The 14,880-nt window shown below is 45.7% G+C and overlaps 6 protein-coding genes across 7 annotated transcripts; 2 read left to right on the forward strand and 4 right to left on the reverse strand.

Moving 5' to 3' along the window:
- Positions 1-673: 673 nt before the first annotated feature.
- Positions 674-2,090, reverse strand: LOC6532869 (transmembrane protein 267). Its single transcript, XM_002093569.4, has 2 exons — positions 1,547-2,090; positions 674-1,486 (listed from the first exon to the last, which is right to left on the reverse strand). Exons 1-2 carry the CDS (start codon positions 1,838-1,840, stop codon positions 1,106-1,108), a joined length of 675 nt encoding a protein of 224 aa, XP_002093605.2. The 5' UTR covers positions 1,841-2,090; the 3' UTR covers positions 674-1,105.
- A 532-nt stretch (positions 2,091-2,622) lies between these two features.
- Positions 2,623-4,123, reverse strand: LOC6532870 (aldo-keto reductase family 1 member B1). The gene is made up of 6 exons (XM_002093570.4): positions 3,987-4,123; positions 3,696-3,863; positions 3,454-3,626; positions 3,222-3,366; positions 2,961-3,158; positions 2,623-2,897 (listed from the first exon to the last, which is right to left on the reverse strand). The coding sequence occupies exons 1-6, from the start codon at positions 4,062-4,064 to the stop codon at positions 2,697-2,699; spliced, it is 963 nt and encodes a 320-aa protein (XP_002093606.1). The 5' UTR covers positions 4,065-4,123; the 3' UTR covers positions 2,623-2,696.
- Positions 4,124-5,037: 914 nt separating this feature from the next.
- LOC6532871 (aldo-keto reductase family 1 member B1) lies at positions 5,038-6,543 on the reverse strand. Its single transcript, XM_002093571.3, has 6 exons — positions 6,394-6,543; positions 6,136-6,303; positions 5,904-6,076; positions 5,651-5,795; positions 5,396-5,593; positions 5,038-5,330 (listed from the first exon to the last, which is right to left on the reverse strand). The coding sequence occupies exons 1-6, from the start codon at positions 6,466-6,468 to the stop codon at positions 5,139-5,141; spliced, it is 951 nt and encodes a 316-aa protein (XP_002093607.1). The 5' UTR covers positions 6,469-6,543; the 3' UTR covers positions 5,038-5,138.
- A 398-nt stretch (positions 6,544-6,941) lies between these two features.
- On the forward strand, positions 6,942-11,850 carry LOC6532872. 2 transcript variants are annotated; one of them, XM_039373887.2, is made up of 4 exons: positions 6,942-7,307; positions 7,360-8,942; positions 9,243-10,048; positions 10,117-11,850. In XM_039373887.2, exons 2-4 carry the CDS (start codon positions 7,894-7,896, stop codon positions 10,608-10,610), a joined length of 2,349 nt encoding a protein of 782 aa, XP_039229821.1. In that variant the 5' UTR covers positions 6,942-7,307; positions 7,360-7,893; the 3' UTR covers positions 10,611-11,850. The 2 variants fall into 2 exon arrangements, with proteins under 2 accessions (XP_039229821.1, XP_015049670.1); XM_015194184.3 differs by having other exon boundaries at positions 7,369-8,942.
- A 459-nt stretch (positions 11,851-12,309) lies between these two features.
- On the forward strand, positions 12,310-13,236 carry LOC6532873 (heavy metal-associated isoprenylated plant protein 33). The gene is made up of 5 exons (XM_002093573.4): positions 12,310-12,410; positions 12,468-12,582; positions 12,622-12,752; positions 12,832-12,878; positions 12,959-13,236. Exons 1-5 carry the CDS (start codon positions 12,348-12,350, stop codon positions 13,080-13,082), a joined length of 480 nt encoding a protein of 159 aa, XP_002093609.2. The 5' UTR covers positions 12,310-12,347; the 3' UTR covers positions 13,083-13,236.
- Positions 13,237-13,331: 95 nt separating this feature from the next.
- Positions 13,332-13,960, reverse strand: LOC6532874. Its single transcript, XM_002093574.4, has one exon. The coding sequence runs from the start codon at positions 13,895-13,897 to the stop codon at positions 13,403-13,405; it is 495 nt and encodes a 164-aa protein (XP_002093610.1). The 5' UTR covers positions 13,898-13,960; the 3' UTR covers positions 13,332-13,402.
- Between the last annotated feature and the right edge of the window lie 920 nt (positions 13,961-14,880).

A 14,880-nucleotide genomic window follows, 5' to 3' on the forward strand; every position in this document is an offset into this window, starting at 1 on the left:
TACCAATTAATCAAAGTGATCTCATTTGTTTCTGAAAAGAAGTAAGAACTAGAAGTCAATATTAAAGTCTTATTAAGATGGAAGATAAAATACATGAATGCCTTACATCATTATTTCGCAATGCAAGATTACAAATTTTGTTGCAAATCCGTTAGCAGTATGCTCAGGCCTTTTTTTCAGTGTATGTCAAACAAATGTTGTGTCGTGGGTGTTGCCAACCGATTCAGCCGCTGTTATTGTTGTTCGTGGCGCTGTTAATGGGCATGCGTGGGAAATTCTGGTACCGACAATACCCTGGAACGTTTTCCCTGTTTGATCGCACGTGGAAGTTTAATTACCCAATTATTGACCCGCAAACACAGCGATTTTCCGCCGAAAAGCGTAGGAAAATTTTCGAAAAACCAAAGTTTTTTTTATTGGTTCCTTGCGAACTTTTTCGATCGAAATTGTGATTTATTTATAATGGCGAACATTTAAAATTAAATTCGTTTAAAAATAGCCGGACCGAAGCGGTAAAATAAGCAGAAAAGTCAATTTATGATGGGATTCCTTCGCAGCCATGCCAGCCATTAGGGCCAATTTGTAAACGGCAACTAATTTGGCCCACAAATAAACAGCGAATAAAATTAAGGTGGGCCAAATACGCCAATGCGATTAATGGTGATTGCAAGGCTGATGTTGTAAGGCAATTAGATTGATTTTATTATTCGATTAGCTTAACATTCGTATGGCCTACAAGTACAAGAGTCAGAGTTTGAAGTTGAAAATCGATTAGATATCGTTGTGCGCTATATGCTCTTTAATCTAGTTTGTCTAAGGACTACATATCACATATCCGGATATTATCTGTATTCTATTTAGATGCTAGTAAAAACCTACACGCTACTTAACAAGGAAAAATCAATCAATTGGACGGGGAAGCATAGTTCCCTCAAAAAGGTACTTCTAGTAGTAGATCCGTGTAAAATTGTGTCCTGTTGTGAGGAAGTATTTGGGGTTTCTAGGCGATCTCTAATCATAAAGCGCTTGAAGCTTGAAAAGCAATTTGCATTTACCATTTGATGATGTTTTGCAATATTATCACAAAGTGTTCCTACAACATAGCCTAGACTTGCATGTAGCGATAGTTGGCAGTCGAACCGCTGCGGTATTGGCCCTCGCTTAGCTTCACGTACTGCCCCAGGAAGTTGAGCACAATGGCGCTGCGGCACACATTGTGCAGACAGCCCAGCAGATGGGGCGTCAGGATGGTGGTCAATATGTAGGCCAGCTGGGGCATCCTGTCCGTGTGGCCCAGCGGGCACAGCCAGTAGCCCCGACGCACCGCGTCCCTGGTGTGGTGTGTGATGAAGGCACAGAGTAGGGAGCCCAGCATAAGACTGGTCCGGAAGTAGTTCAAACAGGCGGTGCACATGTAGAACAGCAGCAGCACCACTATAATGCTGGAGCAGTGGAGGAAGGGTCGCTTGGACAGATTGGTGGCATCCTGCGGGCGCAGTATAGGAACTTGGTTAGTGCGTGTTCAGCCTGTTTAGTGCATACTCACCTCCAGATACAGGGAACGAGCCTCCACAAAGTGGTCCAAGTCAATGAACGATGACACAACGAAGCAGGTGAAAATCAATATCCAGCCGAACAACTGCGAGGTGCGCTCGTAGAATTGTGTGGCGAACGTGATGCCCGTGAGTGCTCCAATAGCCGCATGCGTGGCATTGTCGGCCAGGGCCTTCAGCAGTGGATGCTGGGTCAGCTCCACGAAGTTGTCACCCAGCAGACACGTAATGGTCACCAAGGTTGTCAGCACAATTCGCATATAGACCATTGTGTGGCAGTGGGGCATCGATTTCTGTGTGTCTGCTCTACTTTTCCGGCTGGCGAGGCTCTGGTTTTCGGCAATTGGACGGATTCACTTGGTTGCCCTGGGCGCACTTACTCCTCCTGCTGTTGCTGCTCCACGTAATCTTCGCTGCGGTATTGGCCACGTACTGCTGGCATCTTGTTTACACGCAATTCGTGGTCTTCCCGGCGATTGGCAAGGATATTTGTTGTGGATGTGCGCACACAAAAATATCAAACAATATTTGCTCGAGTAAATAAATACTTATCGATAGCATTCGGCGACCGCTCTATCGATATTTTTACAGCAAGTAAATATACTGTAAGCCGTTACAAAATACCACGCAATCGAAATTCAAAATATCCGCTGGAACTGAAGTTATTTCATTGTTTATTATTTACACAGGTAAACGGTGCAGGAATCTATTTCATACATATTTCTTATCGAGAACATGACAAACTATGCAAGTTCACTTCCAAAATGTGATCCGCAACCCGCTTTTCTATTATATTTTTTATAGTACTATAAGATAAGTTTACAGCTGTGTTTTCTAAGTTTTCACTTTTATTGGAAAGCTAGATATATTTTAACTTTTTTTTTTATTAAAAATGTTATCCTTGTATATAAACTACCTGAATGATTAGGGCAAAAATAAGCCGCCGTGTATGATTTATAGCCCATCCAAGTGAATGTCAATGCAAGTACTTGTGATAAGACTAAAATAGACATACACAAAACACTCAAGTAATGTTTACCGATCGAAAATGACGTTAGAAAGTTACTTGTTGCTTTTGGGATTTCCCTAACCAAGGGCTACGTTTTATTTATAATTCATAATAATTTAACTATATTTGTAGAATCAGAAGCAGGCACTATAAACGTTGAAGGGATAGTATTTGCTCTTGATAGCCTGTCGAGCATGAGCCACACGCTCTCCATTGTGATACGAGTCCAAGATGGCATGATCCTCGGCACTCAGCTTGAAGTCGAATACATTGAAGTTCTCCTCGATGCGCTTGGGATTGGATGACTTGGGCAGCGGAATAGTGCCCAACTCAATCTGGAATTTGGTAATCATAATGAGAGATCCGCTGGAAGATTAAGCCTCAATCCAAATCCCTACCACATATCGGATGAGCACTTGGGCAATGGACTTGTTGTACTTGTCTGCGATGGTCTGCACCTTGCCATCGTACATGAAGGCGGGCGTCCTCAACTCGGCATTGTGCCTGCCCAGTGGACTGAAGGCGGTCACCAGAATGCCATTCTTCTTGCACAGGGCAATCAGATTTTTCTGATCCAACGCGGGGTGCACCTCAATCTGCAGACATAATTATATTGTATATTAAAAAACTTTAGGGAACTTTGTGTGGCTGGTTGTTACCTGATTGTGGATGGGCTTGATTTTGCAGTTGGCCAGCAGGCGCGTCAACTGCTCCTCGTTGAAGTTGGAAACGCCAATGCTTTTGGTGAGGCCCAGTTCCACCAACTTCTCCATGGCGCCCCAGGTGTCCAGGTAATCAATGTCCCTGTAGTTTGGAGTAAACGTAAAGTAAACGTAATAAGATAAGAGATAAGAAAAGGCGCATTTCACAATAACTATTAAGTTCACTCACACAAGTTCCACTTCCCCATTGGCATCTTTGGGTATCAGTTCGTTATCACCCCGATATTTGTAGGAGAAAGGCCAGTGAATCAGGTAGAGGTCAACGTAATCCAGACCAATGTTCGCCAAGGTCTTTCGGCAGGCGTACTCCACCCTCTCCGGCTCATGGAAGTTGCACCAGAGCTGCAGAAGGATTAGTATTGGTCAAGGATTAGTTTATGATGCGTCTGCCATAGTCACATGCCAACTGACCTTGGTGGTGATGAATATGTCCTCCCGCTTGATGACGCCCTCGGCAATCTTCTTCCGAACGGCCGCGCCCACTTCGGCCTCATTTCCGTAGAAGTAGGCGGTGTCAATGTGCCGGTAGCCCACATCAATCGCATGGAGAACTGCGCGTTCGCAATCGCCTTCCGTTGACTGAAATCACAAGTCATCAGTAACGTTAGCGGTTCTTCAAATGACGTTAACCCGGCCAACTGATAAGCGACATTCCTGATCCGTATCGAATCCGCCGCTATGATCAGCCACTCAATGTCATACCGCAAAGGTGCCCAGTCCGATTCCCTGGATGTGGGTTCCGTCGTTGTGCTTGAAGTAGTACTCCACTTTTCCGGTCATCTTTCCTGTTACAAAGTTGAACGCCGAATGCCCGGGTGGCTCGTTGCACCCCTGTTATAAGGTTTTTCAATGGGCCCACAGAACCTTCAAAAGACCTTTTTCATTTGCAGATAAAACGAGGCCAAGTTGGCAAAAAAAAAACTCGGAAATAGTTTCTAGCGTGGAAAGTAGGGTATACGCTAGTTGTTCTAATCAAATGTTATGTGCTAGAATTTATTTTTATTTTATTTCATATTTAAAACGAGGAACTATAAAGCTATATATTTCAAATGATCATTCAAAACCTGTGTAAACACCCATTTCGAAATTGTGGGAACACTTTTGAAAAAACATTTATCGATAGTTTGATAGTTGAGTGGCGCGCAAAGCTCATTCGCAAAGTAAACTTTATCGCTAGTTTTGTTTATTTACATATCACATGTGGGCTTGTTTATATGTTTTTCTTTTTATGGCTTTTAATTTTTGCAATCTGCATTGCAGTTGTGAATAATGGAATTCAGACAAGTGTTGGCGAAATTGCACTAAATTAAATGATCTTGATTAAGTGGAATTTTCCATGCCAAGCCTGCGCCAAAAACTAGATGATCGCGCGAAAGCTCTCTCTCAAATCACTAAATGTTCAGCAGGGGTGTCCAAAAAAGGGATTGATTTATTGATAAATTGTATAATACAAAAATAAATAAATTTCGTAATGTTTTATAATGTGACTTGGAAGTATCTCTAGAGTAATTGTACTATAAATATTAAAGCTTAAAAAAATTTGAAACCCCCTTGGAAATATTTACCACGCCACTGAACGTTAGTTTGAAATAGTTGATAAGACTAAAATATATGTATTGAGTATGAACACTAACAAAATAACTAAAATTAAAAATAAAGCGTTAGTATGTAAAAAACAAGTGTGTTCGAACTTTTACTGATCTTCTTCCCAAAATATATATATATATTATAATAGATAATGAAATAACAGATCTCAAAAATAATGATTGCTGTATATTTTCAAAAACATATATTTACACAAAATATCAGATAAAACAACCACTTTAATATCAAACATTGCACCTCCATTTCGGTTCAAAATTCGATGTTAAATGGATAGTTCTTGCTCTTGATGGCGTGCGTCATGGGAATCAGGCGTTCTCCAGTGTGATACGAGTCCAGGACGGCATGATCCTCAGAATCCAGCTGGAAATCGAAGATCTTGAAGTTCTCCTCGATGCGCTTGGGATTGGAGGACTTGGGCAGCGGTATAGTTCCAATCTCAATCTATTTTGATAGTAATAAGCTTAGTAAGAACTTGTTGCTCATTAAACTTAGGAGCTAATCCTTACCAGATATCGGAGCACCACTTGGGCGGTGGACTTCTTGTACTTGTCTCCGATGGCCTGCACCTTGGCATCATAGATATAGTTGGGCGTCTTCTCGGCAGGATTGGGTCTGCCCAGGGGACAATAGGCGGTCACCACAATGTCATTCTTCTTGCACAGCGCAATCAATTTCTTCTGGTTCAAAGCGGGATGGCATTCGATCTGGAAACTGGTCTATTAGGCATACGAAACCCTGGGGTAAAACCACAAATGACGTACCTGGTTGTGGATGGGCTTGATCTTGCAGTTGGCCAGCAGGCGAGTCAACTGCTCCGAGTTGAAATTGGATACGCCGATGCTCTTGGTCAGGCCCAGTTCCACCAGCTTCTCCATGGCGCGCCAGGTGTCCAAGTAATCGATATCGCTGTAATAACAAAAATTTAACTCATTAAGGCTTTGACAAATACAAACCAAACACACCCACAGTTGGCAAGTAATTGAGTAAATGAATAAATATTGTTATGCTACCCACTTGAGTTCCACCTCGCCCTTGGCATCGGTGGGCATCATCTCGTTGTCGCCGCGGTAGACATAGGAGTAGGGCCAGTGCATCAGGTAGAGATCCACGTACTGCAGTCCAAAGTTCTGCAGAGTCTTGCGGCAGGCGTACTCCACCCTCTCCGGCTCATGGAAGTGGCACCATAACTGCGAGTATAGATTACCATTTTAGGATGATTCCATGACTGGCTAACTAGAGCTCTCACCTTGGTGGTGATGTGGATGTCCTCCCGCTTGATGACGCCCTCGGCAATCTTGCGCTGGACAGCTGCACCCACTTCGTTCTCGTTCTCGTAGAAGTAGGCGGTGTCTATGTGCCGGTAGCCCGCATCAATCGCATGCAGCGTGGCCCGCTCGCAATCGCCGCCAAGTGACTGGAAAAAGACGGATCATTTTATAATGGGATATCAAATGGTTGCGAACTGATAACCATCGAAGACGTGATCTTTGAGGCGTAATCTTACCGTGTAGGTGCCCAAGCCGATGGACTGAATTTGGGTGCCGTTGTTGTGCTTCACGTATGGAACTTTGCTGGACATCTTGGCGCTTCCGCAGTTGCTCGCTGACTGCCTGAAATAACCATCTCCATGGAGCTCTCTCTCACAAAGTTCTGAGGAAAGCTCTGGGTGCTTCGAAAAGCTGGCCAATATGGGCGGGAAGATAGGGTCCACCTATGGCCACACATCTGAAACGGTTTTTTGAAATTTGTAGTTAGGAATATACATAGATGTAATATACTTTAAGCTATGCAAGCTGATTCATTAGCATTAGAATTTGAATTTTGTAGAACATGAAAGCAAAGTTCGACTTAGTAATACTGTTACCCTAGTAACTTCTATGACTCCAGGATAATGTGGAATCTCGACTGAACACCACACCTACTTGTGAGAAGTATAAAAGCTTTGTGCCTGTGGTACTTTTGGTGGGGCGCATGAGTGGAGCTTTTAGTGGGAGGACGGAACACTTTGGAAGCGGCACAACATCTGTTATTCAAAGAGGCACAATGTACCAGACCTTGCCACCGTCGCACAAGTGAAGGAATTTTCGATGCGCCTGGTGAGTTTCCACCCAAGGCATTTTGTGGATGTGTGCTCCAAGTCCAGCAGAAAATCAAAAAGTGTTACTGTGCTTATAGCAAAGGTTTAAATGCATAGAGAGAGCCACTAGTTAGTTATAACTCCAAGTCCTTTGAAGGATCGAAGTGAAAGTGCGCTGCAATCTATAAATACTCCTTGGGTACTGACTACACCAAGTCCAAGTCCCAACAAGAGCCACCATTTCCACTTGCTCCAAGGGACCAAGTGCGTGTCGTAGCTGGTTTCGCCTTGGTGTGGTCTAGTTTTTTGGGATTGCCATGGAGGTGTAGAAGGTGTAGAAGGTGACTGCCGTCGAGCCTTGGCTAGCTGAAAATTATTGTATTGTAATTTCAGTATACGCAGCACGCCGACCACTGCGCATGCCACAAAATCCGGACCCCCAGCTCACATCCCCAGCAATCGGGGCCAGCAGAAAAGCTGAGGGGCGGAGAAAAGTGGGTGGAACAGCAGGTGACACCTGCAGCAACACCTGCCCATCGGGAGCTCAAGGAACTGGCTATCAAATATTACCCAATTTATGCAGTAAAAATACAAGCAGCGGTTAGAACCTACTAATCAATGAAACCAAGATATTGGAGGAAGTCCAAGGAAACGAAGGAAATCAAAGCAAAGAAATCAAAGAACTCAAAGGACATGAGAGCTTAACAGGCAAGAGAAACCAAGGAATACAAGGAATACCACGCAAATAAAAGAATTCAAGAAGAAACAAACTTTCGAAGAAACCAAATCTCGAAGAAACCAAATCTCAAAGAAACCAAATCTCGCAGAAACCAAATCTCGAAGAAACCACAGAATCTAGGAGCTAAAACCCAAAGGAACTGAAAAAGTAAATAATCTCTCAGCTAACAACCCATAGTAAGTCCAACAATGGCGGCTGTGGTCCATGGATGCAGCAGTCCGCGTCAGCGATCCTGCAACGGCAGCAGTTCACCAGGTGGCCACCACGGCTCCACGCCCTCCTCCGCCTACCCGACCATGCCCAAGTACTCGCGTACCGCCAGCCAGACACTGTACGCCACCAGTCAGCAGATATTTGGAGGTGGAGGCGGCATGGCGGATGCGAGCTATGGATACGGCATGTCGTCCTCCGGCGGACAGCGACCACTATCCGCATCCGCGTTGCCGGAAACTGCGGCGGCCAGCCGGAACTATTGGGGTCACCACAACGCCTTTTATCACACGGGCGGCAGGCATTACAGCAAGAGGAAGTCCGCCGTGGAGCTGCTGGCGGAGTCCAAGCCGTTCTACATCAAATCCGAGGCGGTTTTCGAGCGACTGCAGCAGGCGAGCTATCGCAATGGCGGTGGCAACAACGGAGCCAGTGGGAAGCGAGGACGTCGGCCGGAGGAGTCGCATAGCCACCACTACGACATGGAGGACAGGCGGTATATGAGTCTCAATCTCAGTCGGCAGCAGCAGGTGCAACAGCAGGTGCAGCAGCAAGTGCAGCAGCAGCAGCAACAACAACAGCAGCAGCATCAGCAGCAGCAACAGCAGCAGTATCTGCACAACCACCATGCCCACCCACACCAGCACCCACACTCGCACTCCCGCCACGCCCAGGGCCAAGGTCAAGGACGAAACGGAGGCGCTGCCGTGAACAACAACCTCCTGCAGCACAAGCTGCGCATGCTGCTGGGTTCGGAGACGGGCAAGGAGCGCAACGGCGGAACCTTGAGGCGCCACGAGTTAAGCGACGGCAGCGCGGAGCTGCTGCCCACGGATTATGGCGAGGAGGAGATGGGCCATGGTCAGGCGGGCGCACTGCGTATACCGCCGCCCCTCTACATGCCCACCACTCACGGCTATGGGCGGGACGGCGAGGAGCCACTGGTGCTCACCGAGAACTATCGACCCATCAGTCCACCCGCCGAATATGCTGCAAAGTCGGGACAGGCTCACAACGATCGATACAGGTGAGTTAGATGGCTTAACTACTTTTAGGGGAAACTAAAAGTTAATGATTGGCATATGGGACTGAAGAGTTAGTAAGCTACAAGTCCCCAGTTGAGCATCATCCTTTGGTCAGGATATCATTTAGCAACATGCCTGAAAGTATGCAACTTATATTTATTCGGAAAACACCATTGACTCGTTACTCCGAATTTCGGAGTCCGAAAGCATAATTTAAATATTCATTGCATGCTTTTAGGCATAATTCAAAACTAATTTACCAGAAGCTGAGCTTAATTAATTGATTCCTTACCATTTACCAGATACAACTACCAGCGCTCGTACTCGCACTCCCACGAGGTGCCCAACACGGGCGAGGATCGCAGCGCTCCCTATCCCTCCGGCGACTACAACATCAATAGCCACAAGTCGCTGCCGGATCTGCACACGCAGATAAGTCGCCACTCGCCGCACAGCGAGATCCTGAGCTGCTGCAGCCGTGGCAATCGATCGATCAAGTCCGCCGGCGAGTCCTCGATAAACCGCGACTCCGGCGGCAGTTCCGGTCACTACACCCATCGCAGCGAGCCCTGCTACAAGAGGGAGCGGCAGCGCGAAGTGGCCGGCAGTGCGGCACCGGCGAGCGGTACGATCAAAAACTGCTGCACCTTGGTGGCCGCCACTCGCCGGGACAGCGGCTCCTCCACCCAGCACAGTGCCAACTCCTACTGTGGCTATGTCACGCCCGCCGGCGAATACACCGGCATGGCTGGTGGCCGGAATACGGAGTGCTTGGACTGCCGCTGCAAACAGGACACCACAATGGGCTCGGATTATCTGCTGAATTTCACGCCCACACCGGAGGTGCCAGAGGCATTCCAGGATGACTACACGCCGACGCCGCCATCGCCCAGGCTGAAGACGCAAACGCCACGATACTCGAGCTCCTCCAGCCAGCAGCTGCACACCAGTTCGCAGGGCTACACGAGCATCAATCACTCGCAGAGCTCGCTGGTCCAGAGCCCCGGATCGGCGCCATCCGTGGACGACATCAGTCCGCCGCCCATTCAGTTCAAGAGGCAGCGGTGCATCCGCTTTAAGAACAGGAATCGACTGCCAGTTCAAGGAGGTAGGAACTCAGATTAATTTAAGACTCACATTTAGGCACATCTCCATTTGTTTGTTATACTTCTCTAGAAATGGGAGGACCACCAGGATCAGGAGGAGGCCTTGTAGCCCCAGGATCTGGAGGAATGGGCACGGCCAGCGGTGTGCTGGCCGCCTACAAGCAGCACCGGGGCAGCGTGGACCATGAGAACGTCTTCTTTCCCAAGGGTTTCTCCTCGGAGGTGTACCACAACAGCTTGGACATGGAGCGGGAGGCGCTGAATGCCAGCATTTCGGAGCTGGAGAAGTTCTTCGATCGCCTGGGACTGAATGACGAGGCCTTCCACGAGATCTACAGCCAACCGAGGCGGCACCACTCCGAGACGGATGACGCCTCCGATGATTCCAGCACGGTGTTCTTCTCGGACGTGAGCACCGTGGACTCGATGAGATTGCCGGACAGCACGGAAACCCAGCCGCAGACCACACAGGCGTATAGACCCTCGGAGCCGCCGTCGATTGTCGAGCGGAATGCCAGGATCATCAAGTGGCTGTGCAACTGCAAGAAGATGCAGTGCACCTGAGAATCGCCGGGCCAGTGCAGCTGCGGATACGGATTTGGATTTGGATTTGGATTCGGACGCTAAGTGCTCCACTGATTTAATGGATTCCACACGACCACCCCGTTTAGCACACGACTGCGAATTAATGCAAAATATATACAAATCACAGATGGGTGGGTGAATCTGGGGGCTTGCAGGATCGCCATAAGGACGAAAAGTAATCTATCGAATTTTAGCTTTTCACTAATTAGAACATCATTTCTGTTGGCTAACAAACTGATTGCATATCCGCTAAAAGGAAAATAGTATATATGCAATTGACTTTATAAAACTAATAGTCAGATTTCGTTTTAACCAATATAACAATTTTTTAATGGCACTTGTTTTCCTTACAATGTTAAGAGCCACAAAAATCAAAGGATTTAATACAAAGTACTCGAAAAAAAAGCAGATTATTGTAAACATATTTCCATGCTACTAATATATGCAGAAAATATTTCAATTCATTTGTTAAACTCGCAAAAACCAAGAGAAAAACTTAAACAAATTTCAAACAGTAAAGATAAAAGAGCATATAAATGAAAATGATCAAAACAACATTCCTAACAAAAACCCACAATTTCAGTTAGTTTTTTAAATTAAATATTGAATTCACAAACAAGCAAAAATTCCCAAGCATTACGCGGAGATTACTTTTGGCCCCTATGTTGCGTTAATCCAAAACAGACACCCACCTGTCCACAAAAACACTGCTCAAAAAGTCAAGTTAAGTCAGTTGAATGTTTCGAACATGATTAGCATGGTTAGCCTCACCTACCTGTACAATGGAACTAGGAATTACGAGCTGGAGTCTCGATTTTGGATGTGAGTTTCTCCTCTTTTAAGCTGCGACCGTTCTCGCGCAGTTCAATTACACCATTGATATTTGTATTGCCAACGGTAATGATAATGATAATGATATTGTCTTACGTATACTAATCAACTAGCAAGCGATCGTTCATATTACTCTTATACACAGCGGTATTATTAGATGAATTATTGTACAATTAGTTCTCGTAACTTGAATATACTTACATATAAACGACTAGTTGCCAAAAACCAGATACAAAAAGAAACAGTACACGAAACCACTAAAACCCAAAAACAAATTGAAATTGAAATGAACCTACCTATTTATGTAATTGTACATGGTTTGCATGGCGAATAAATAAAATATTTATGATTATCAAATTAATTGAAATATATATAGAAAATCTATGGAGATAAAGGTGTTTTATTATTTTGTTTTAGAGTTTGTAATTTTAAGCAATTGATGTAGTTTTACAATCTCTTTAGTTCACTATGCTACGGAACATTTGAATTTGGCGGTAAGCGAAACGGGCCACAGAGCTGCCAGATCGTTTACATAAACAGTGTTGTTAACCGATTCGGCGTTGCCAAGCTATTGAAAGCAACTGTTCAGATTTTTAAAAAGTGAATTTTTTTTTTCATATGAAACACATGAGCGATAAAATATATAACCTATTTATTTATCATTTATAATATTAATAGAATATTATGTTTGTTTAAGAACTTTAACTCACTTATTGTTGTATTCAACTATTATTTAAAATCCTGAATAAAAGTGGATTATCTCATTGAAACTGTTGCATGACCCACATATTAAAACACCTGTGGGATCTGGAACTATATATATATAGAGCGATTTGAGTCAGTAAGTTATTATCAGTGCATGACTTTGAACTGACTGCAGCTGAAATGAGGAAATTAGTTTTATCCCTAGCAGTGCTGCAACTGATATCCCTCTCCTTGGGTCATAATGTAAGCTGGAGTGTTGGGAATCTATTTCTTGTGATCCTTTAGAACTGCAACCTCTAGAATCCCTGGGAGCAGCAGCCCACGCCGATAAAAAAGGTGCCAGTGCCAGTGCCAGTGCCAGTGCCTGTTCCGGTGCCAGTTCCCGTGCCAGTTCCTGTTTATCCCAAAGATGGCGGTGGTGGTGGAGGAGGCGGCGGAGGTAGCGGCAGTGGAGGTGGAGGCGGCGGAGGCAGCGGAAGTGGTGGAGGTGGCGGCGGCGGAAGCGGAAGTGGAGGTGGAGGTGGTGGCGGAGGCGGTGGCGATGTCGGCGGTACTTGCCCGCGTCCTTCGCCCGAAGCTTTACGGGTAAGTGTGGATTAAACAAAATCCCTTGGACAGCTTTAAACTCCAAACTCCAAACCGATCTCTCTGCTCCACGTTGCAGTGCCTTCGGGAATGGGCCTGTCAGTACGTCATCCGGCTGGATCTGCGGTAAGTGGCAACTTCCGGTTGAGTTCTCCAGGATATTCTCGCTCATATATCTGCTCCCTTTCGTGCAATTGCTTTGACAGCTGCCTGCTCACTTTAAATGGCAACCCATTGCTGGGCAATCTCATTTCCATACCCGGCATCACCGGCGGCGGCAGCAGCAGCGGCGGCGGTGGCATCTTGGGTGGTCTCCTGGGTGGCAAATAGGACCAGGCGGTGGTGGTGGCGAAAATGTGCTCACATTAAACCCAATAAACTTGCTGCCGCACTGGCGAAAAAATTGTATTCCTTCAAAGGATTTCAAAAGAGGAAACTGCTTCATATAAATTAAATTTTAATTTGAAAATGCTTTCATTTCTTAAAAATTTATTGCTACCGAAGCTGCATAAGATTTATCATATAAACTGGCATTGTGTTCCACTTAAATTGTTTCATTAAAAAATAAAATAAATTCCATTACTGTTTTCACATTTATAATATAAATATAACCTAATTGGTAGTAACTGGAGATATAAAATACCACGCGGCTAAAAAGGATAAAAGCTCAAGCCGTAGATCCTGCGGACATGGCGGTGACGGGCTCTCCGTGAGCAGCTGGGGCAGCGATTGCTCTCCCGCAGGACCTTGTGGATGCACTTGAGCCCGAAGAGGTGGCCACAGGGCAGGGACACCAGGGAATGCCTGCCATCTGGCTCACAATTCAGTTCGCAGATGGAGCAGACTCTGATTTCGTACATGTAGTCCAGTGCCTCGTTGACCGCATTCACCTGGCCAATCATCTGGGCAATGCGTTCCACGAGCGGAGTGGTGGACTCATATTGCGATATGGCTTCCTCCAAACTGGAGAGCAGCTCCTCGCGCCTGCTGTGGTATAGATGCATCCGTGAAGTGCACGATTGCAGTTGGTCTAGTCGCTGTTCTGGAGTGGCTGTTCTGGACTCCTCGGCAGTCAGCTGTTGAAGGTCCTTCTCCTGCTTCTGCAGCTGATTCAACAAGTCCTCGATTTTATGTAGATGTGACATTATTACGTATGAACTTTGACATCTAGCTTCGAATTCTACTTCGTGACAAACAAAGACTCAAAACTAAATAATCTAAACTAATCATAAGCAGAATCCCACATCTCCTGATTGCCAAACCTTTTTTCACTGTGTACGAGTGCCATTGCCGTGGACGGAATCGAATTGAGAATCGGGATGGGGGACACGGATTGGAATTGCTGCTCCTGTTAATGGGCAGCCAATAATCCTTAGTATTGGCATCGGTGTAAAAATGGCGATAATCGCTGGCATAACCGTTAACTTGATTATTGTTTAAGTGCCACGCAATTAAGCCGGGCAATTCTCAAATTAGCCTGGATGGTCGGGCACTCATGGCTTATTTTCAATGTGACCATTGCCATCTCATCTCATCTGCCATGTCCTTAGGTCCTTGGGTCCTTGGGTCCTGCAATTGAACTCCTGGCCTTTAACTTTAAAGTATTGGCAGTTGGCGAGCGGAGGAGCCGCCTGCGAGAAGCTTGTGCTCTCGAATAAAGTCGCAAATCATTGAAGCATATGCAATTATTCATTTTGAGGTTGAATGCGCTCGAACGCACACAATGATACAAGAACACGGTCCTGGCAGCCTCTCTCTGTGTGTGTGAGTGCGCGTTGGTGTATCTCTCTGTGTGTGTGTGAGTGCAAATACTCGCATATATGTGATTGTACGCAGTGAAATTTAAATTCAGGAGCTGTTTCTTAAACGAGGATGCTCCATAAAACTCGCTTTTACTACGCATAGTTTTCGTCGCTTTTTTGTGGCATTTCTTCTGGGGTTTTTTCCGTTTGCTTTTTCCTTTATACAGCCACATTTTCTTTTTTTCTCCTTCTACGCCAAGTATTTTTGCCTTCCTTTTAATGCCCTCTTGATTGCAGCCCGATTTCGTCTGCAGATAAAGCAGCAACCACCTCTCAACCCGCAAACCGCCGCGAAGGACACTCCATCTTGGTTAATCCATCACTTG

Source organism: Drosophila yakuba, chromosome 3L (assembly GCF_016746365.2).
Source record: "Drosophila yakuba strain Tai18E2 chromosome 3L, Prin_Dyak_Tai18E2_2.1, whole genome shotgun sequence".
Lineage (NCBI taxonomy): Eukaryota > Metazoa > Arthropoda > Insecta > Diptera > Drosophilidae > Drosophila > Drosophila yakuba.

Bases quoted from the DNA above. Each gene is read 5' to 3' on its own strand.
- LOC6532869 (XM_002093569.4), bottom strand. From the start codon at position 1,840: ATGCCCCACTGCCACACAATGGTCTATATGCGAATTGTGCTGACAACC. The intron at 1,487-1,546 runs GTGAGTATGCAC...CTGCGCCCGCAG, and splicing joins CTCGTTCCCTGTATCTGGAG to GATGCCACCAATCTGTCCAA.
- LOC6532870 (XM_002093570.4), bottom strand. From the start codon at position 4,064: ATGACCGGAAAAGTGGAGTACTACTTCAAGCACAACGACGGAACCCAC. The intron at 3,367-3,453 runs GTGAGTGAACTT...TCCAAACTACAG, and splicing joins AATGGGGAAGTGGAACTTGT to GGACATTGATTACCTGGACA. The intron at 3,159-3,221 runs GTAACAACCAGC...TTATGTCTGCAG, and splicing joins TCAAGCCCATCCACAATCAG to ATTGAGGTGCACCCCGCGTT.
- LOC6532871 (XM_002093571.3), bottom strand. From the start codon at position 6,468: ATGTCCAGCAAAGTTCCATACGTGAAGCACAACAACGGCACCCAAATT. The intron at 5,796-5,903 runs GTGGGTAGCATA...TTGTTATTACAG, and splicing joins AAGGGCGAGGTGGAACTCAA to CGATATCGATTACTTGGACA. The intron at 5,331-5,395 runs GTAAGGATTAGC...CTATCAAAATAG, and splicing joins AAGTGGTGCTCCGATATCTG to ATTGAGATTGGAACTATACC.
- LOC6532872 (XM_039373887.2), top strand. From the start codon at position 7,894: ATGGCGGCTGTGGTCCATGGATGCAGCAGTCCGCGTCAGCGATCCTGC. The intron at 8,943-9,242 runs GTGAGTTAGATG...ACCATTTACCAG, and splicing joins GCTCACAACGATCGATACAG to ATACAACTACCAGCGCTCGT. The intron at 10,049-10,116 runs GTAGGAACTCAG...ATACTTCTCTAG, and splicing joins TCGACTGCCAGTTCAAGGAG to AAATGGGAGGACCACCAGGA.
- LOC6532873 (XM_002093573.4), top strand. From the start codon at position 12,348: ATGAGGAAATTAGTTTTATCCCTAGCAGTGCTGCAACTGATATCCCTC. The intron at 12,411-12,467 runs GTAAGCTGGAGT...TGCAACCTCTAG, and splicing joins CCCTCTCCTTGGGTCATAAT to AATCCCTGGGAGCAGCAGCC. The intron at 12,879-12,958 runs GTAAGTGGCAAC...TTGCTTTGACAG, and splicing joins GTCATCCGGCTGGATCTGCG to CTGCCTGCTCACTTTAAATG.
- LOC6532874 (XM_002093574.4), bottom strand. From the start codon at position 13,897: ATGTCACATCTACATAAAATCGAGGACTTGTTGAATCAGCTGCAGAAG.